This window comes from Asterias amurensis, chromosome 17 (genome assembly GCF_032118995.1).
Source record: "Asterias amurensis chromosome 17, ASM3211899v1".
Classification (NCBI taxonomy): Eukaryota; Metazoa; Echinodermata; class Asteroidea; order Forcipulatida; family Asteriidae; genus Asterias; species Asterias amurensis.
Genome location: NC_092664.1, coordinates 8,452,095 through 8,474,173, shown reverse-complemented (window position 1 = coordinate 8,474,173; position 22,079 = coordinate 8,452,095). Strand labels below are relative to the sequence as shown.

Sequence of the window (22,079 nt, the reverse complement as noted above, 5' to 3'; positions counted from 1 at the left end):
GTCTGATCTCTCGTAACAATGCTCCAGCAATCTCATTTAAATGAGAGTCAACTGTACTATTAATAAAGGAGTAGATTCATCATGTCGGTTTTAAGGCCGCTGTCCAGTCTGTTCTTGGTTGGCCTGAAAGGATTAAAGTGAATAAAATGATACATTTGTGCATTTTCAAGAAATTGTGGTAAAGAATTGTCTTACCTGAGCAGCTTGGAATTCCAGGACAGTCCGGGATAGTGCAATCTGAACCACTCCAACCTGGGTAGCAGGTACATTCCTGAGTGACAGTGTTGCATGTTCCTCGCTGGTTACAGGCACCATCAACACCAGGACAGCCAACAGTTTCACACTTTTCACCCAAGTATGCTTCATTTTCATTATAAAAGCACAGGCAGTGCTGACCTGTCTCGTCACAGACTCCATTTCCGGAACATTCACTGTTGCATCCTGCACCTGTCCAGCACGGTTCACACTCGCAGAAGCCGCTGTCCTTCGGAACTTGGACCCCATGTGAACATGGATCGTCACATTCCAGTCCCATCCATCCGTAGATGCAGTCAGTGCAAACCGGGGTGTCGCGATCAGTCGAGTTGCAGAAGCCACGTCCTGAGCAATCCGGCTCACCAGGACAGTCTGGCACATCACAACCATCACCGCTCCATCCAGGGAAGCAGAAGCAAAGATGCAAGGCGCTGTTACAATCACCATGACCTGTGCAGTCCACACCCACCCCAGGACACCCGGGTCTCTGGCACACTATTCCGTGCCAACCAGGATCACATACACATTGGTCATCTTGGCATTTTCCGTGGCCCGTGCATTCACTATCGCAGCCCTTTCCAGAGTAGCATGGCTCGCAGACACACACCCCACTATCCATCGGCTCCTGGATGCCTTGTACACATGGTTCATTACAGTCTACTCCCATCCAGCCTTTAATACAGTCAGTACAGAGTGGTGGATCATACGTCTCATTGCAGTAGCCACGCTCAAAGCAATCAGGCCGACCCGGGCAATCTGGAAGTTCACATCCTTCTCCAGTCCAGCCACTCGTGCATGTACATTCATGTGTAGCACTGTTGCAATCCCCTCTTCCACTACAAGGGAGGTCGTAAAGGCCTGGGCAAGTAGGAATATCGCAGAGGTCACCGGTCCAGATTGGGTCACAATCACAAACACCATTGATTATTTTACCATGCAAGGAGCACTCTGCATCACAGCCGACTCCAGCCCATCCTCTGGTGCAGTTGCAGAAGCCACTGTCCATCGGTGACTGTTCGCCATTGACGCAGGGGTCTTCACAAGCAGGTCCCATCCATCCTTTACTGCAGTTTGTGCAGACTGGTGGATCAAAGGTCTCATTGCAATGTCCACGGTTGGCACAGTCGGGGCTCCCAGGGCAGTCAGGAATCTCACATCCCAAATCCATCCAGCCTTCATTACAGGTGCATTTATGCAAGGAGCTGTCGCAATCTCCCCGCCCAGAGCAGTCAAGATTATATTTACCAGGACATCCTGGTATGTCACACAGCTCACCCTTCCAGCCAGTAGCATAGTCACATATGCAAGCGCTGTCGACAATCACTCCATGCTCCGAGCACTCCGAGTCACATCCAACACCACTCCATCCTGCTGAACAGTTGCAATAGCCACTGTCCATGGGTTTCTGAACGCCATTTACGCAGGGGTCAGCACATGCTGGACCCATCCAACCAAGTGAGCAGTTCAGGCAAATCGGAGTGTCAAAGGTGGCATTACAAAACCCTCGATCTGAACAATCAGGTTCACCTGGGCAGTCTGGGATGTGACAAGCCAGGCCAGTCCAACCAGGAAAGCAAGTGCACTCATGGGTTGCGCTGTTACAGTCACCATGTCCGGTGCAGTCTTCCCCAAATCCAGGACAACCTGGTATCTCACAGACCTCTCCTCGCCATCCCTCAAATGGATCACAGTCACAGGTGACATTGTCTGAACCACACACACCATGTCCAGTGCATTCAATATTGCACCCCTTCGCAGACCAGCAGGGGTCGCACACACAAATCCCACTATCCATTGGAATCTGATCTCCATGTAAACATGTCTCGTTACAATCTGCACCCATCCAGCCATCTGAACAATTTTTGCACTCTGGGGGTAGGAAGGTTGTGTTACAAATTCCCCTGTCAAAGCAGTTTGGTTCTCCTGGACAATCAGGCAGGGAGCAACCTGGGCCCTTCCACCCTGGCTCACAGTAACACTGGTGGACAGCGGCATTGCATATCCCGTTACCTGAACAGTCCTCATCCTCACCTGGACAGCCAGCAACTGTGCAGAAATCTCCTCGCCAACTCTCCTCACACTCACACGTCCCATTTGCACTGCACACGCCATGATGGTTACATAAGGAATGGCAGTGCTCACCAATGTAACACGAGTCACACTCACAAACACCAGCACTGCAAGTCCCGTTCCCATTGCACATCTCTGAGCAGTCCAACTCGTGGTGACACAGGTCGCAGATGCAATCGCCATGCGGGGTACATTCACCACTGCCGCTGCAGGTGGTGTTTCGGTCGCACTGATGCTCACAGCGATACCCCACAAAGCCCTGGAAGCAGTCACACCCACCGAAGTCAGCACAAGTCCCTTGACCATTGCAAGTTGTATCTGCAGAACAAGGGACCTGGCAGTTGCTACCAACAAAGCCATCCTCACAGTCGCACATCTCGGTGTCAGTTAACCACATCCCGTGTCCACTACAGAGCTCTCCAGAGACGCATAATGTCCCTGCTTGACCGACAAAGGAGGATGAAGAAGAACCACCAGCAGCTCTACGCTGTCCAATGACCACTGCATGTGGTTTGTTTGGTGAGAAGGTTCTGACCCGGCCACCTCCTCCACCACCTCCATAATGAGTATACTGATTCAAATATCCATAATTATGATGAGAAGCAGCTCCACCATCGGCAGTCATGTATCCCCATCCTTCAACAAACAGGCCATCCATCCAAAGTGATCCCCCGCTGCCACCACCTGCGCCTGCCTCATTGTTGGGCAAGCCCTGAACATGAATCTGACCCTCCATGATCAAGAGTCTACTGGAAACAAGCTGTATAGCACCACCACCTTTACCCCCAGCACGCCCGTGCTCACAATTTCCACCCCCACTGCCGACATGTGTAGGCAGACACTGGCTTCCATACACTGCACCTCCGTGTGAGTAATCGTTTGTTCCACCTCCTCGACCACCATACCCGGCACCAGCTCCTCCTTTGCCAGTAAACCCTGCCCCAGGACCACTAGCCGCTCCGTATCCCGACCCATCTCCCTTTATCTCACCACTTTTTTCAACCTTCATATCTTGGGCAAACACCACAAGTGCATCGTTCACATGAACAGTCCCACTGTAGTCAACATCCAATCTCTCTGCCAGCACAAGCCGAGTGGCACCGTCGCTCAAATTACGCACTCCGCTGGTAACAATGTACAGGAGTCCATTTCTGCGTACAGTCAGTTCGCCCAGCCAGTAATTACCCCTTTCCTCACTGCCTATAGTGCAATTCATGCATGCAAAGTATCCGCTTCTATACAGAAACAACTGTCCATCAACAACAGCATTCTCCAAACCATACAGAGCACCTCTTACATACACCTTTGCAACAATGACGAATTTCGATGGTAGGACACAAGTGCCTTCAGATTCAATGATTATATTAACAGGTGCCCTTGATCTCTGCTGTTGGGGTTCAAAGTACACATTGTGATGGTTTTGAATATGAACGACACCGGATTTATCTCCAGACATATGTTGGATTGTCAAGTTGTAGGTTAATGTTGTTGTCTGAAAATAAACGGAAAATACAAAAGCATGTCAACGCATTCTAAGAGGTAAAATAATTACACTATTTTCGGGGGTTGAAAGAAACACTCATTTCAATAATATAGTTTCAAGCTATAACAAAACAAAAACCCGATTAAAAAATTCACTAAAATATCAGCTTAGACTTTTGTAGCAGTCTCAATCTGTAAAATTCTTATTCAACAAGTTGTCCGATTTTGTTTGATATGGAAATGCAGGAAACAAACTTTATCATTGAACAAACCATACCAGACTTATCCAAGTCCAAACATTTACATTTTGAGTTACTAGAGAGTGGGATAATTTGATGGATTGGAACTGTACCTCCAAACCAATCACTCTAAGCCTAGGGCACGATATATCAAACTTATCCTAGTCCAAACATTTGAGTATTGAGTTTAATAGAGTGGAGGAATTTAGAGGAAATGAGAGGGTATTAAGCCAACAAAACCAGCCATCAGAAACAACTTGGTTTGAAAATAAACTAATGTCAACGAATAAAACCATTACTGATTATATTCCCACCATGCAAAGTTTCATACCCTACTCAAAATCGAGATACATTTTCTTTGCATTGTCGCAAACAAAATCATTTATTTTATTTTCTATATACAAACCTGTGCTAGTGTAACACATGCTTTCCTCTTCAGATTGACTCCGTTGAAAACATACTCTTGGTCCCCGGCTTCATCCAACACCACCGGCAAATCACAGCCGTCTCCAGACGGGTGATTAGAGTTATCCATCTCCAAGAAATGCTCTGAGGTATCGCCTAGTGTGATGCGTTTGTACACAGTACCGGGCCCACCATGGGTGGCTCCTGTTCCACCAAGGGCATACATTGAGCCTCGGAAGCTGTATAGGTTGGTGAGGTAGAGTGCAATGCGACCACCACTCCCGCCGCCATTAGCTTTAAAAGAAACAAACCAATAACATTTCCAATACTTTCCATTACAAACAAGAACCTGTGAAACTTTGTCTCAATTTATGTCAGTAAATTCACAGGTAGTGACACCCTAAACCACCTGTTCATGCCTCATGAACTTTGATAAGACAAGAAAGATCACGTTGAAGACTGCTGATTCCAAAACCAGGGAGTACCAACCCTAGTTTGTTGTAGGCAATCTCAGGTCTGGTATTAATGGGTGATTCACTTCATGTTTTTGTTCTACAGTAGATTTGAACGAAGAAACACAAAGGTCAGCAGGACAAACTTACTGAAAAATCTGGTTGGCTCTTGGGTTGACTATGATGTGTGTGGAGTTTGGGAATGTAATGAACAGTATACTAATGTACATTGATACCAAAACACACACAAAAACGATTTTTATTACATTTGGCAAATGAGCGATCAATTTGATTATACATGCATTCCTATTCAAGTGATTTTGCCTCATTAGTTGAAACAGTTGCTCACTTCAATTCATTTTGACGCCTGAGAATTTATAAATTGTTCTATTTAATATACAAGTTGTTTAATAAAGTCGTATGAAAGGTTCATTAACTGATTTCTACAACATTGTGACTGTTTTTTTTTCTTTCTGACAAGCATTTTTTGCAAATTGAGCATAATGAACAATCCTAATACACAAATGCAAACCATGATTTCTTTACTTCTTCATTTCTTTGTGTATTTTTGTGGTTCTTATTCTTAATTTTGTTGCTTTCCTTTTCCACGTAAAGTTTCAAATAAAAATGTTTTGGATAAATTTACATATATTACCATATCCACTAGCAGTATAGGCAGACCCCCCATCACAGTGGATTGTCCCATGACCAATGAGATTGGCTGCATCAATCACAAGACTTCCTCCACTGCCACTGCCACGATATGATTGGTAGATGTAGATCCCTGGTAGTCCGTCGGCTGATATACGACCATTACAGATGATTTCCTACAAAGGATTACAATGAAATAGGTTTGAAAATCTACAACAACAATTGGTAGTGATATAAACTTGCATAGGAACGTTGCCATCGTCGACGTCGGATTCGGCCCCATCCTCGATAGATAAGTCTTCTATCTGGCCAAATGTCAATAGACATAACACAACTGAAGTGTATCGTCGCCATCCTATCCCCAAAACGTCCTCAAATTCTGATTTTCCCGACTTAGAACTCACGAAAATCTTCCGGAACGCTGCTGCGGCATCCATTGATACTACCTTTTCTTTTACTGTGAAAAATATATTAAAAAAACATGGCTTCTATTTAGCAAAATGCCCAAAATGTACCCGGATGGATGTCAGGGGTCAAAAGAAAGCTCGATTGTATGCAAAATAAGTAGCAAGTTGTGTTGGGCGCAAATATGCGGCCACAGCAGTGAGGGTACCACGCAAAGGGTCAACTGCAAACCGTGGCTCTAGCATTATATTAGTATGTTAATCTCAATCAAGCTTTGGACATAGGTGGCTCTTCGTGAAAACAGTAACAATATGTACCTGTCCTGCTTTGATATGAAGCATTCCTCCTCCAGCTCCACCCTCAGGTCCGCCTCCACCGCTCCCAATGTCTTGTGGGAAATAGAGGGAGCCATATGCCGCGCCACCAGCTGCACCACCACCAACACCACCTTAAGTTACATGGATAAAGCCGTTTACAAAAATTCACCACATAGTTTTTTATTTACAGCCATGATAGAAAAACTGATGGTGAAATGGCAGATCAAAATACAGATGTGGGACTGTAGTATAAATATAGAATGAGGAAAATAGCAAATTTTGGTTTTGGGACGTGTGTGTAGTAGCTTGTTCCTTTGTCTGTAATCTAAAAAAAAATCGAGATGCTGGTGTACAAAGTTGAGTCCTCTTTTTCAAATCTATAAATATGGCGTATTTGAGAGTTACTCAAAATGTCTATATGTATTTCTTCTTTTTTCAAGAATTTAAACAAATGTGCCACTTACAAACATGTTTTCCTTCTACAACTATTACCATTATTAATTTTGGTTTTACCCATACACCGATCTTTGTTAGCAACGATACTCAGTACATTCCTAAGCTCTGGGACAAAAATCACAGGCTTATTACTCAGGTTTTTTTTCTTTTTCTTTCACAAAGCTCTGCAAATTACTGGGTATACAGTGCTAACACACACATCAGTGTATAATATGGGTAAACCAATATTAATATTCTTTGTCCCTGATGCAAATTTCCATCTATTGAAACTATTACCAAGTCAAACCTTTCTTCAGTTTAGTACTCACCTTGTGATCCATGCCCACCACCAGAGGAGCCTTGGGTACCACTTCTCCCAGCACCAGGTCCCTCTTGAGCCCCATATCCACTTCCATCACTCATCACAACTCCACCCGATTCCACTGTCACCGTTCCAGCATCAACTGTTACCTTCTGAGTTTGCAGAACCAGCTGACCGCCGTTCTTAACGATCAGTTCTCCGATGTTCAAGACTGGGATTGTTGGATCCATGGACAGGGTCAGTACTCCAGCGTTGCTGACTGAGAGGGACGGAACAGTCAGAAGACCTGGGGTGTGATCATTGTAGGGTTTGTCGGTGAACCACTGTGACTCATCTGCTAGCATGGCTGTATGAGCCTTGCCCTTAAACTGAATTTCACTGCTGCGTTCCAAAATGAGCTCTTCAACACCCGTCAGTCGTCCTTCTATGATGATCCGCAACGTGCGAGCTATCACTGTGGTAGGTAGAACAATCTCACCTCCCCAGTCAACATGGAAACCACAAGGAGCATCAAGGTAAGTGTGAGTTGACTCTACGATGTGGACAAACAGGCGCTGTCGTTTCTGCACACGGATCAGTCCCCGTTTATTTCCGGTGAGCTCATGGACCACAACAGTGACATTGCGTGCTTCTTTTGGATGGTAAAAGTGTAGATAGGAGTGACCCTCAATCTGCACCTCGTCAAACTCGTAGAAGACCGTTCCTTCCTCCATCACAACAGCCGGATGGTCGACCTCAATTTCGTGGTTGTCAATCTTTAATTTTGAGTGGTCAGGTTTGAACTCTGAGACATTTCTTGCTGAATATTTCAGCTCTCTGTACTGGGGTCCGCGACGCGACTCATACTTATAAACCGTTCCAGCTGCCCCATTTCCCTTGGATGGTTCCTGGTGTGTGTTTCCACATGCACCTCCTTTTGCAACGAAAAGTCCACCATAGTTATTCTGGTGTCTGATGTGGATGCCTATCCTCCCACCACCACCACCTGCACCGCCTTCCAATCCTTCCCCACCATTTGCATGAATCTCTCCATGACCAGTGAGATTTGTAGCTTCCAGAAGAATGCTCCCACCGCTGCCACCACCAACATTCTTGTTTGGACTGTTCTGGCCACTTGCTGATATGTAGCCATTAATGTGCACTAGCTTTCCGACTACCCAATGGAGCAATCCACCTCCAGCAGCTCCTGGGCCATAGGTGCTACTACCACCACCACTGCCCTGCTCAAGAGGAGTGTATACAGAGCCATACGTTACACCTGTTCTGTTCTCGCCCATATAACCTCCTTCTCCTCCATGACTGCCACCAGTGCCGAAGCCATCAGATGACATTTGACCTGCCCCAGGTCCTTGATTACTGCCGTGACCTTCTCCGTCCAGCAATAAGTTACCTTCGCTTTCCAAGTCGGCATGGTCAGATTCGATTAATCCATGATTCATCAGCAGTGTTCCCCGATATTTGATTTCAAGGAAATCCACATTGAGGATGACATCGGTGAGAACTCTTTGGAAAGTGATAGCTCCTCCATGTTTTACGAAAAGCTCCGGAACTGAAAAGTTCCCTTCTTCAGAAATATGTACATACTCCCGGTTTTCCATGAGAGCCGTTTGCGATGTCGATGAACAGATTACATCCCCTTCGTCCTCAATGTACAGTTTATGGATGCCTGTTACACGCCCATGAAGCTCTGTTCTTGTTCCATGCATGTGCACCTCTGATGGCAAGACAATCTCCGACCCATAGTCAATTAGATAACTGCAAGGAGCTTCGGTTCTATTTGTCAGTGATTCAAGCACCTCCACGTACACAGCCTGATCTCCTCTCAGATGCAACTGCCCGGTCTTGTCCCCGATGAAACGGTGCACTGTTACATTCACGTGTTGATGCATAGGAGGGTGGTAGATCAGCAATCTGGAAGCTCCTGTCAGTTCCATCTCATTGAACTCAAATGAGTTAGTATCACCTTCAATAACCACTGTGGCGGTTGGAACAAACAAACCCTCGTTGTCTATGTGCAAGTACTTGTGGTCAACATCAAGGAGGGTTGTATTGGTTGACTTTTGATATTTCCTGATGCGATACTCCAGAGGGCGAAGGTTTTCTTCAACATAAACCGTCCCTGCTGCTGCACCATGGTCTAAGAGGTAGCTTCCCTCACCACTCCCACCTCGATCAGTATACTTCCCTCCGTATGTGTAGCGCCAGCGACAATGCACAGCAGCTCTTCCACCAGAACCGCCACCTCCTTCCCCAACACCATCTCCACCTCGGACATTCATTTCTCCATGACCTGTGATATTAGTCGTTTCAAGGAACACGCTCCCGCCGCTCCCTCCACCCGCATGTCCACCGATTCCAGGGGATCCTTTCGCTGACAGCAAGCCGTTTAGTTCCAAATGATGACTGATTTTCCAATGAAGCAATCCACCACCACTGCCTCCGATTCCTTGGCCGTTTCCTCCACCACTTCCAAGCTCAAGGCCTGTTACAACAGATCCATATGGTTGACTGACAAGAGTTGTGTTCTTGCCTCCTCCTTCTCCTCCATGTGCCCCTCCATAACCAACCCCAGATACTGTTTTCCCTGCTCCTTGACCTTCTTCTGCTGGGAAGCCATGACCATCCATGTGGAAGACACCTTCACTTTCGATCCAGGCATATGTTGAGTGAACCTCACCACGATTTAGATAAAGAGCACCTTGGTATTCCACTCGAAGCTCACTTGACTCCAAACTCATTGTACTAGTTACACGTCTGAAGCCTGCCAGACCACCTCTCTTGATTGTAACTGTTCCAAATGAAAAGTTCCCAGGTGGCGTAACATCCACATAGACGCGGTTTTCCATTCGACCGGTTTGTGCTGTTGAGTGAAACTCAACCCAAGCATCGTCTTCAATGTATAGGTGGTGAACGCCCACTATCAAACCACCAAGAGTGCTGTTTGAGCCATGAATGTGAAGCTCTGCAGGGAAGACTATCTCAGCCCCATCATCGACGATGAAGCTACAGGGTGCTTCAGTCCTGTTGGTAACAGACTCTACAACCTCTATGAAAGCCGTCTGGTTAACACTAAGATGCAGTTGGCCAGTCTTGTCCCCAATAAATCTATGCACAGTCAGGTTTACTTTGGTTGCATTGTCTGGATGATACAACAGCAGCCTTGCAGCTCCACTGAGCTCCATCTCATCAAGTTCATACTGGATGGTGTTTTCTTCTAAAATCAAGGTAGCTGGTGGAACAGGACGTCCATTGTTGTCAACGTGCACATACTTGTGATCTACATCCAGGAATGTTGTGTTGTGAACTTTATCATACTTCTTATGCCTATACTCTAACTCCCGTAAGTTTTCCTCTTTATAGACTGTGCCAGCAGAACCTCCATGGGAATTTCCATATCCATTGCCTCCACCACCGCCATAGTCCAGGAACTGTCCACCGTACTGGTATCGCCAGCGACAATGAATGCCTACTTTACCACCTGATCCACCACCTCCTTTATCAACACCCTGGCCTCCAATGATATCAATCACACCATGCCCAGTCATATTGGTTAACCCAATCAAGGCTGAGCCTCCGCTTCCACCTCCTGCATTTCCTCCAACTCCGTCACCACCTCTCAGACGAAGCTCTCCATTCAGTTCCAGTTTTTGACCGATTTTCCACCATAGGAGACCACCACCAGAACCACCCATCCCTGTTCCATTTCCGCCGCCACTGCCTTTCACACGAGGGCTATACACAGAGTCATATGGCACACCACCATATGGTGGAGGTCCACCGCCCTGGCCACCATGACCAGCACCCATTCCAATCCCGTCGTCAGTTGTAAAACCTTTCCCTGGTCCAGCCTCTCCAGTGAAACCCCTTGCATCCATGTGGAACACGCCCTGGCTTTCAATCCAGGCATCAGTAGAGTCGATTTCCACCTCATCCATAATAAGAGCTCCTTGATATTTCACCCGAAACTCGTTCACAACAATACTCATAGGATGCATTATTCGCTGGAACTCGGCAACAGAGTTACGTTCCACAGTGAGAGTTGCGAAGCTGAAGTTCCCCTTCGCCGTGATATGAATGTATTCCTGATTTTCCACCAATGCTGTCTGAGCTGTGGAGAAAAATATAACATCGCCTCCTCCAGCAATAACAAGATGGTGCACACCTGTTATTCTTCCAGCTAACCAAGATCTTGTTCCGATGATATCAACCGAGGCAGGAAAGACTATCTCTGCTCCTTCATCGATTTGATAACTACAAGGAGCAAAAGTCTCATTAGTCTGAGATTCAACAACTTCAACGTATATGATTTGGTTCTCCCTCAGATGGAACAAGCCAGTGCGGTCTCCAAGGAACTTATGGACAACCACAGTCACATTGGACGAGTTAAGAGGATGGTAGAGGCGAATATTGGCATGGCGAGTGATATGTGCTTCATCTAGCTCGTAGTTGTCACTCTCACCCTCCATGAGCATTGTGAAAATCCAAGGGACATGCTGATCGTTGTTATCAACAAACAAATAACGATGCTCTCCAACAACCGACGTCACATTTGTATCAGGGTTGTATTTAAGTTCAGCATACTGTGGCCCTCGCTCAGTTTCTTCTTTGTAAACGGTCCCTGCAGCACCGAAATTTGTCAACGTCCCATGTCCACCAAAAGCTCTTAATCTACCTGCAAACTTGTAGTGATAGCGAGCGTGAATCCCGATCCTACCACCTGAACCACCAAATCCCAAACCATGGTGACCATTAGTTGGCTCTGCTGCATTGCCACCGTTCACATTGATCTCACCATGTCCGGCAAAGTCTGTTGTCTCAAAGAGGACACTCCCACCGCTGCCACCGCCTGCGCTGCCACCTGTTCCATCCTGACCCCTGAGGTACACAAATCCATCGATAGTAATTAGAGCTCCATTCTGCCAGTGCAGCTCTCCTCCGCCACTGCCTCCGACCCCTCCACCATTGCCACCACCACTGCCACTGAGCAATGGCTCGTAAAGGGATCCGTATGGTTCTCCACCAGTGACAGGTTCAGGGGCTCCTCCATAGCCACCGTGACCAGCACCAAAACCAAGTCCTTCTTCAGACGTCCATCCACTGCCTGGACCTGATGGTTAAAAAGCCAGACAAGGAAAAGCAAATTAGGACACTATTATATGGAACCATAACATCTAGGCTCAATTTCATGGCTAATGCTTACCGTTAGCAAAGAATCAGCCCATACGGAAGCGGGGAATTATGTGCTTACGTCAAGCGTATTTCCCGGGTAAGCGTTTTTTAAAAGCTTGTGAGCATGTGTACTCCGCATTACTAGGTATTCTACACTGACACAGCAAGTGCAGAAATTTGGCACTTGTCGTGCAAGCAGAGAATGATGATCGTAAGCACAGAATTTGCAGTAAACAGAGCATTGAAATTGGGCCCAGTTTCAAAGGCCATGTCACACAATCAATTTACAGACAACCAGTTCCAGGCATCTCCAAGAAGGAAATTCATTATTTCCTTAGGGATAGTGAGTTAAAGTTAGAAGAATATCTCTTGAAAGTGTTCCTTGTGCATATACAATACAGTTAGTATCTTCCAACCTACCAGTAAGAATCTCTAGGTGTAACAAGCCTTTAAGATACCATCAACCAGTTGGTGTGTAAGAAGCTCACAATTTTTTGCCCAGAGGACAGTATGGGCCATTTGAAATAAAACGAATCCCCAAAAACAACATTGCTTAAAATTGGCCTTAAATGGGTGAGAATGTTAAGAATGAAACGTTCCATTTATGCAAGTGTTACAAAAAGATTTTTGCACCGAAAAATCAACTAAGCATGCTTAACCCACTAGACCTAAACATAAAATGCCAAATTTGAAAGACAAAGCAACAAAGAATCATCACATATGCTTTATAGGGAAACATATGCATAGAGATCGTACTCCAAAGGATTTGAGACTGTTTCAGGAATATTTAAGGACAAGTCAACAGGAGTAGTAATAGTGTAAGGTACTTTGATACAATGTGCCTAATAAATATCTAATAAATTATTAGTAGTAGTAGTAGTAATGCTATCATATAGACTTTTCTTACCACTCTCTGCACTGTTTCCTGTGAAATCAAGATTTAAGACACCTTCACTCTCAATTGTAGAATCCCCGGTTTCAATGGACCCTCGATTCATGTTGACAAGGCCGTTGAACTTTATTCTCAGTCTACTGGATGTTATGGTCAAGTCATCTTTGTTTTCACGGAATTCGAGGAGAGATTGTCTCTGCACGGTAATCTGGCTGAAACTAATATTTCCTGGTTGTGTGATGAGGTCGTAAGTGCCGTTAGCGAGGAGGGCTGTCCTGGTTGTTGATGTGAAGGTAACAACTGAGCCTTCAGCAACGAATAGGTCGTACACTCCAGTTATGAGGCCTTCAATACGAGTTCTTGTCCCAAGTAGGAAGAGAGTTGATGGAAAGACAATCTCTGTGCCACTGTCCACACGGTAGCTAACAGGCGCGATTGTGAATCCCCTCTGAGATTCGACAACCTCACAGTACATTTTCTGCTTGAATCTCAAGTGTAGCTGCCCAGTGCGATCGCCGACGAACTTATGAGCTATTAGTTCAGAGTTCACCCCATGCAGCCACAAGACGACATGGTTGTGGATCTCAATCTCGTCAACTTCAAACACAGTTCCACTGTCGTTTTCAATTACGGTCGGCAGCACCTCGTTCCTGTTCTGATTGTCGAGGTACAGCTTTGTGAACCCGTCGATCCACAACGTCGCATTCTGTGAATCAAAACTGGCCTTGCGGAACCTCAGGCCCAGGTTTGTGTCCGTGTAGTACACCGTACCGCCAGCTGCATTCCCAGGGTTGCCGCTTGGGCGTGAGCTGCCACCCAACCCACCGTAAGCTGTCAGGTCACCTTCGTATTCTCTCAGCCAAGACACATGCACGGCAATTCTACCCCCAGCGCCACCGAACCCTTCTCCGTACCCGCTGCCACCATCTACAGATATCCCACCATGTCCAGAAAACAAGACTGTTGTGATGTAAACACTGCCGCCACTACCTCCACCACCATGTCCTCCACTGGCGTCTCCTCCCATATTTTGAAGGTACCCATCCAGGTGGAATGAGTGACCGACATGAAGAGTGATTACACTGCCACCCTGGCCACCTGTCAGACCTCCGCCTCCACTTCCAGTATGAAATGAGTTAGTGTATGAGCCATAGGGAATGCCTGTAAAGAATTACAACAGCAAAAAGTTTGGTTAATAAAGGAAAGTATCTACCAATGCTACAATTAGTTTAAATAAATATTTTGTACTCTTTTAATAATGGTTTCACAACTTTAAGAAAAAAAAAACCTTTGGCTTTTGGAACCGTTTGATTGCTTAAATAAATAAAGATATATGCAATAAAAATAATCTGTGAAAATTTCATTTCAAAAGGTGGTGGAGTTTTTGAGATATCGCCATAGAATCTGGAGCAGTTATGTCATGCAGAATGAATAATATGAATTGGAATACACAATCTGAGAAAGGCTAAAGCATGAAACGTTCCCAAGAAAGTTTTTAGTGCAGCAATGGACCTTGAGGTAATCACCATGCCAACTTAGAGGTACACCAATGACAAAACAAACAAAAACAAACACATACACTGTGAATGGCCTAAATGTGATTTCTCTACAAAAATGGTAAGGTGGCTCACTTGGATCCAGGCCGTTCACAGTGAAATGCATGGTGTCGTGATGGGCTAATGAACACGCTTTCCTTGACCTCTAGCCAAGGGCGTCCTTCTCAAATGCCGACATGCGCACAAGGTCTTTACCTGAAGTGTAGTTCATTATGTCAGCACCTCCACCGTAACCACCATGACCTCCTCCAGTACCAACTGACGACCCATCTAGCCGAGTCCCTGTCCCTTCACCAGTCTCGGCCACAGGACCACGCCCCCTGGTGTCAATCACTGCTTCACCCTCTATGTGGACATTTGTTGCTTGGATGTTGACAGACTCGGCTGAGATCCTGGACTTGTAGCGCATCATGATGTCATTGACGTCAAGCTGCATGTGGTAAGGGTAGGTCAGGACAGACTGGGCTTCCAATCTTAGCACTCCGAGTTTCAGAACACCTGGGGTGGTCAAAAGAATAAAGCATTCGTGACTCATACTGATAATGAATATGAGAAACCTGGTGACTCGCGTAACACTGGCAGTCTATCTAGTTACTCACATTACACTGTAAGGTTATGAGAAATCTGGTTGACTCAAAGTATACGGACTCACATTACACACTGACAACAAATATGATGAATCTGGTCACTACCCTCACAGTGACAAGGGCTATGAGAAATTTTGAGACATATTACATTACACTGACAATGAATCGAGAAATCTAATGACTCACATTTCATCAACAACAGAAATAAAAAAATCTGGTGACTCCCCTTGGTGAGGGATATTAGGAATCTGGTGACTCAAATTACACTGACGAAGTATGTGAGAAATCTAGTGACTTAAATTTAACGATGAAAGCAGATATGAGCTATTCTAGTGACTCACATTAAACATAAAAACCTGGTTTTGTGAATGTCTTTCAGGATTTGACTCGAATTTTCCAAATGATTGCTTTGACTGAAGTGTTTTAGTTTTTGATATTGTAGAAATACAAGTTATGATTAAATTTTAAGCACTGTACACTCAGTACTTGCCTGAGTTCTGCAAATCACTTAGGGGGATTTGAAACCCACTGCCTTTCTATTGTTAGAGCAGATCGAAATCTTTAGTAAAAAAAATGTTATGCTGAATGAATGAAAGATACCTTGCTTCGGCTCATCCACGTACGACCCATTATTGACCTGGGCATTCATAGCATGAGGTCCGACGACGATCTCTTTTCCATCCGCTGCTGTGAAATTATAAACGCCACTCATGCGTCCATCGAGATCAAACGGTGGATCGTCCTCTCCGATCACTCGGAAATCTGCGGGGAGGTATATTTCCCCGTCTTGCTCTATGCGGAAGTTGACTGGTGGGACGGAGCGCCGGTCATCAGACTGGGAGTATTCAATGAAGAAAGTCTGGTTGGGTTGAACGTGCAGAAGACTTGACGAATCACCAAGGATTGTTTGACATGATACGGAAGGTGTGGGTGTGCCGTTGCTTGCAGCAATCTGGAAAACCATCTGTTATGAATAAATGATAAAAAATTTAAAGTAAGAAGCTGTTTAATAGATTTTAAACTTGCATTGGGGATAACGCTTATTCATTGTTGTTTTACCCATCTACACGTACACGGATGTGTGTTTAGCACTGTACATGTATGCTCAGTACTTTCCAAGTTTTGTGAAAAAAAATCACAGGCATATTGCTCAGTTGGGAGTCAAATCCCTTAATTGTTGTTGTTTGCGGCAAGAACATGATAACAATAACTCACAAACATGGAACAGTTGAACTGTATTATAGTCTCTATAGGGCTTAAATACATGTACAAGTAGTAATAAATAGATCCCTTGCAAATAACTTCACAAACCTATACATTGGCCTCGCTGAAGTCTAAGAAGACGTACCATTGGCTGAGAGTTGTGCGGTGTGCATAATGCACACATATGTTTCCATTGTTTGACCTTAGCCAAGGTGGCCGTATTTTATACGAGTAACTAAAGTTCCTGTGTAACAATGTTTGAACATAGTTTCTCACCTTTCGCTGTAGCATCAGCTCATCAAACCCATAGGAAGCGAAATTATGCTCTGTCCCCTCTTCCATAACCGTTCTTGGATTTCGTTCCATGAGAACGAAAGGTTTAGGCGGATCGGCATTTTGATTGTCCAAATAGAGTCTTGTAAACCACGTCCCATTCAGCGGCTGTTCCACAAACACCGTTCCTGTCCCACCGTAGTCCCCCGCGCTAGTGCCACCTGCTCCAAGGGCAGTTAAAGCACCCCGGTATTCATCCGTCTTGACGATGTGGATTGCAATTCGTCCACCTGCTCCTCCACCAGAGGTAAGATGCCCCTGTCCACCGGATGAAGATATCTCACCGTGACCCCTGAGGTGACCTTGTTTTTACAATGGAAGAAATAATAACAAGAAGTATCATCCTTTAGTATTTTTATAATTTTTTAAATATATATATAATGCCTTTTATCATTTTAAGTGAACACCTATTTGTGGCTGGGTTTGTTGTTTAGGTTCATCTTTAAGTAAAACATTTATTTGTTGCTTCTGGTTAATTTTTTCCAAATGTACATGCATTTTTTGTTTAATGACATTTTGAAAATTACTACAAAAAGTAGGATTTGAAACTTTACAAATATGATATTACTCATATGAAACCTCAATTACTGGCCATATAGCAGGGAGCAGACGATTTTTGTATTAAAAAAAAAAAATCTCAAACGTACCTGCTGTCACCCACACTGCACCCCCACTTCCTCCCCCAGCTCCACTAGCCCCGTCCAGACCATCGGTCAAAATCTGTCCATCAAGATTCAAGATTGCACCCACAATGATACGGATCTTGCCACCGCCCCGAGGGCCTGGACTACCATTGGAAGCTGACCCACCACGACTGCCTCCAGCAATCGGTTCATAGAGGGAGCCATACACAGTTCCACCAGGTGTTCCAGCAGGTGCTAAATGGAGACGAGGGGAAATTTATTGTCAAGCACACGAACAAGTTTTTCAAGCTTATTAACTACTACCTCACAGGCGTCACAGGTCTCTCTTCACTGTGAATTGTTGCAAATTCGAAGCGAATGTTGACGTCACGTGCCTGTTTTCGCAGCGAATGTTTCGTGGGAGCAAATTTCAACTGTTGTAAGTTATTTCTTGCGAATTTGTGACGTGAATATTTGTATCGCATTTGCATTCGCAGGAAGTATAAACAGGGCTTTAGTGAATCAATGAGAGTTCTCATGATTAACTTCACTGCCATGGAGTGAGTTCCTTATTTGGTCTCAACATTTTGAGTATCATTATCAGACATTTTGGTATATTTATTCAGGTTTCAGTGTTCAGCCAGTCACTGCACCAATTGGTTCTTCAGAAAAGAGAACTGTGGTTAGAGAGTTATTGTGTGGGCTGCCCATGTGTAGTGGGGCGTGTCAGTAGAAACCAAATATTGATTCATGACTCACCATGCAAAGACTAAAAAAACACAAAAACAATTATCTTCAACCAGTGCAACTTGTTTTGCTTACCATCTCCCCCCACAGTGGCATGACCTGCCCCTGTGCCTCTTGCTCCTGTCCCAGGCCCATCCTCATCTGGACCTCTCCCTGAACACATCAATTCAGCATCTGGCTCAAGGAAGTAATCCGTGGCAAAAATCTCAAAGTACTCTGCACTGAAATATGAACTCCATTTCATGTCCTAAATGAGAACAGAAAAGCAAAGCATTTGAAAACAAGTACAAATAAATATGTGGTTGAAACAATTGTGGAGAAAATGTTTTTGTTCTGTAAAACATTTTTTCACTTAGACGAAATGTTGAGCTGTCACACCAAAAATCACAAGAGAGATTGACTTCATGCATTAATTTTTTCGACTACTTTTAATTATTTTAATGCTACATGTAGCTTTATTGAGCCGCCTAAAATGTTTAAGGAAGATGCTATAGGTAGGATGTTCTAATTGAATTGTTTAAGTAGTCAAGTGGGCATGCATGGAACAGTCAACTGGACAGCAGAAGCATTCCATTGGAATGTTTCAAATGCTTCCCCAAAACAATGGTTGCTTTTACAGTTTAAGCCAAGTCAATATATTTTATTGCCAACACTAAAACACTGAAGATTAGCTTCCAATTTCTGTATATAAAAAAAACACTTCACTTGAAAAAACCAACTCAACTTTAATTTTTAATTTTTTTTCAAAATATTTTCACAATTTTTTTTATACTCACTAGAAATCCCACGTTGAAGGAAATTCCAAGTGGCGGAGGAAACGCTACAGATGACTGGGCGCCAAATTCCAGACTTGCAAATCTGAATGTTCCTGGGTCGTCGATGTATTCATAAGACCCATCGACCATCAGAGCTGTGTGTGCCTCGGAACCAATCTCCACTGTCCGCTCGTATGCAACCCGTAGGTGTCTCACACCAAGGAGCTGCCCGTTCCACAATAGGGCAGGGTCTCCTCTACCGATGATGTCAACAGTTGTTGCCATGGCAGCAATGGCATCAGGATCAATGCGTAGATTAACCTCAGCTTTGATGGTAGTTTTGCTGTTTTCCTCAACGTCGATGATGTATGTATGATTTGCATGCATGTGAAGTAGACCAGTAAGGTCTCCTACAAGTGTCTTAACAGTAAAACTTTTCTTTCTGAGATCATCTGGCATTTGAAGCGTGGCCATTCTTGTCATGTGTATCTCATCGAATGCATAATTATCCATGTCATCTTCGTCAAAGGTGAAGTAGTGATCCCAGGATCTGTCAGAGTTGTCGATGAAGACTTTGTCATAGGGTCTACCCATACGAAGCTCCTGGAGGTATATAGACCCTGGCTCGCCATGTGGTCTTGGTTGTCCACTTCCTCCCGAGCCTCCACTGACAATGTAAGATCCTTCAAAGTTATTAAGCCCCTCTATGAAGACAGCTACACGTCCTCCAGAGCCACCGCCAGATCTGGAACTGTCTCCGTCACCTCCTTGTGCTGACACAAGACCATGACCGTCCAGTTCCTCAGTCTCTATCCTGATTGAGCCACCACTTCCACCACCTCCACCAGACCCAGCTGAAGCCGTAGATGCATCTGCTTTGATGTCACCATCCAGCTGTATGCGACCAGCTATTTTGAGTTTAATATACCCTGCCCCTTTCCCTCCCTGCATAGTTGGTCCAGAACCTCCATCACTCCCTCTTTCTGTTGCGTTGTACAGACTACCAAAGTACACCCCACCAGGTGCAGTTGGATTAGCCGACGAGTCATACCCAACGCCACCTCTATTGGCATGCCCTCCTCCCCCACCACCACTATTTCCAGATGCTGAGCTTCCTTGTCCTTTTCCTTCTGATACTGTATCATCAGGTCGATCAGATGCTGAGCAAGTTAGAGTAGCCCCCTCCTCAATGTTTAAGTTTGAAGACTGTATCTCAATGTGCTCTGCAGAGATAGTGGAGGCATATCTGGCATGAAGCTCACTTGTAGAGAATATCATACCCATGTCAGGGGCGAAATTCAACGTGGACTCTGTAAGAAGCAAGAGACTACCAAATTCAAAGATACCTGGGTCGCCAATTGATACATATGTGTCATTTTCCATGATGGCTGTGTGAGCATTTGGTCTTACTTGGACAGTGGCTCCCTGATTGACAATCAAATTTGCCAAATTTGTCAATCGCCCATCATACTCCAAAGAAGCAACATCAGAATTTTCCGTAGGGACACCAGTACCTACTACATACAGGGTCGAAGGGAAAACAATCTCAGCTCCATCATCGATGATGTAGTTCACTGGAGCTTTGGTCACAGTAGGTATGCTTTCAACTACCTCAATCATGAAATGATGCATACTATGAGCATGTAGCAGCCCAGTTCTATCCCCAATGACTTTGTGTATCACCAAATGAGCATCTGAAACACCCTCAGCAATATGAAGGGATGACTTTCTTGGTAGATGTATCTCATCAAACTTATATTGAGTGTCTGTTTCATTTAGAGCAACATACTGAGTGACTCTTCTGTTCTGATTGTCGATAAACAGCCTCTTGAACGGAATACCGTTCCTCAACTCCTGAAGAAAGACAGTCCCACTTCCACCTCCAGTAGGAACAGATGATTCCCTGTATCCATCGCCTCCAAGAGTTGAATACAATCCCCCATATGCGTTGGTTGTATTTGTATAAACAGCAATGCGTCCACCTGATCCACCACCTCCATACCCTGAACCATCCCCACCGTTTGCCGACAGCACACCAAAACCTTCAAACCATGTTGTCTGAATCAAAACACTCCCACCGCTGCCACCACTTCTGCCACTGCTCATGCCATCTTCAGCACTTGCTGATAATTCTCCATCAAGAATCAGCTCAGCAGAGAGGATATAAACAGTACCTCCACCGCGTCCTCCAGTAAGTGATCCCCTACTTCCTTTTTCTTGTGGGTAGTACAGCGATCCATAAGGTTTACCTCCTTCTGCTCTATGTGAGTAGCCAACTCCTCCGAAACTTCCATGACCAGCACCAGAGTCCTCTGCACCTACTGTACTGCCACTCCCAATTGCCTGATCCACATCAGAAGAAGCATCTCGATCATTGCCCCGACACGAGAGAAGAGCTCCAACCTCAACATCGAGATCAAATGCTGTTATGATGAAGTAGTCTGCCCAGACTCCTGCTCCAAATTTGACATCCATGGTTCCAACAGTCAGGTGAGCTCCCATGTTCTCAACAAACTCCCATCGACTTCCACTCGCCAGCTCCATTGAAGCAAATGTGAATTTTCCTGGTTCCCCATTCTCATCTCCAACAAGAGCAACTGCAGCAGCTGTTGGATACACCTCATTGTCCGGTCGTCTGCAAGTACAAGATCTTGTACCCCAATCAACCTTCCGTAGAGATCAAGAGCTATATGTGATGTTCCCTTTCCGACTATCTGTGTTCTGGATGACATGATGGCTTCCCCTTCATGATCGATTCGGATATTCACAAAGGTCTTTCCAATGGAATCATTCACCTCCAATTTTCTTTCAAATAAAACTGTTTGATTTGCATGAATATGAACCAGTGCAGAACCATCACCAACAACTTTCCGCATGTCAAAGATTTGACTTGAGCCGTCAGGTGTGAGTTGAAACAGGACATTGTCACTCAGATCAATCTCATCAATGGAACCATCTTGCCAAGTCTCATTCAGAGTGAAATAAAGCTGTGATTGTGTATTTCTGTTGTCAACAACAAGCCTTTCAAATGATTCCCCGACTCTCTGTTCCTGGAAATAGATGGAGCCAGGACCTCCAGATCCAGTGGACTGACCACTTCCTCCCGCAGCATTGAACTGACCGACAAAGCGTTCAGTGGAATCAGTATACACAGCAATGCGACCACCACCGCCGCTTCCAC

At 45.0% G+C, this 22,079-nt stretch overlaps 1 protein-coding gene across 1 annotated transcript in view; it reads right to left on the bottom strand.

Moving 5' to 3' along the window:
- The window catches only part of LOC139950099 (uncharacterized), a 57,946-nt gene extending 36,573 nt beyond the window's left edge, over positions 1 to 21,373 (bottom strand). Inside the window, exons 1-12 of the mRNA XM_071948727.1 lie at positions 18,920 to 21,373; positions 18,219 to 18,390; positions 17,421 to 17,651; positions 16,717 to 17,075; positions 15,838 to 16,201; positions 14,846 to 15,148; positions 13,110 to 14,255; positions 7,041 to 12,140; positions 6,277 to 6,407; positions 5,559 to 5,730; positions 4,453 to 4,745; positions 196 to 3,817 (exon numbers count right to left, since the gene is read on the bottom strand). Of these exons, the coding sequence (XP_071804828.1) occupies positions 196 to 3,817; positions 4,453 to 4,745; positions 5,559 to 5,730; positions 6,277 to 6,407; positions 7,041 to 12,140; positions 13,110 to 14,255; positions 14,846 to 15,148; positions 15,838 to 16,201; positions 16,717 to 17,075; positions 17,421 to 17,651; positions 18,219 to 18,390; positions 18,920 to 21,373 (14,347 nt within the window). The remainder of the gene's footprint in view (positions 1 to 195; positions 3,818 to 4,452; positions 4,746 to 5,558; positions 5,731 to 6,276; positions 6,408 to 7,040; positions 12,141 to 13,109; positions 14,256 to 14,845; positions 15,149 to 15,837; positions 16,202 to 16,716; positions 17,076 to 17,420; positions 17,652 to 18,218; positions 18,391 to 18,919) is intronic.
- Between the last annotated feature and the right edge of the window lie 706 nt (positions 21,374 to 22,079).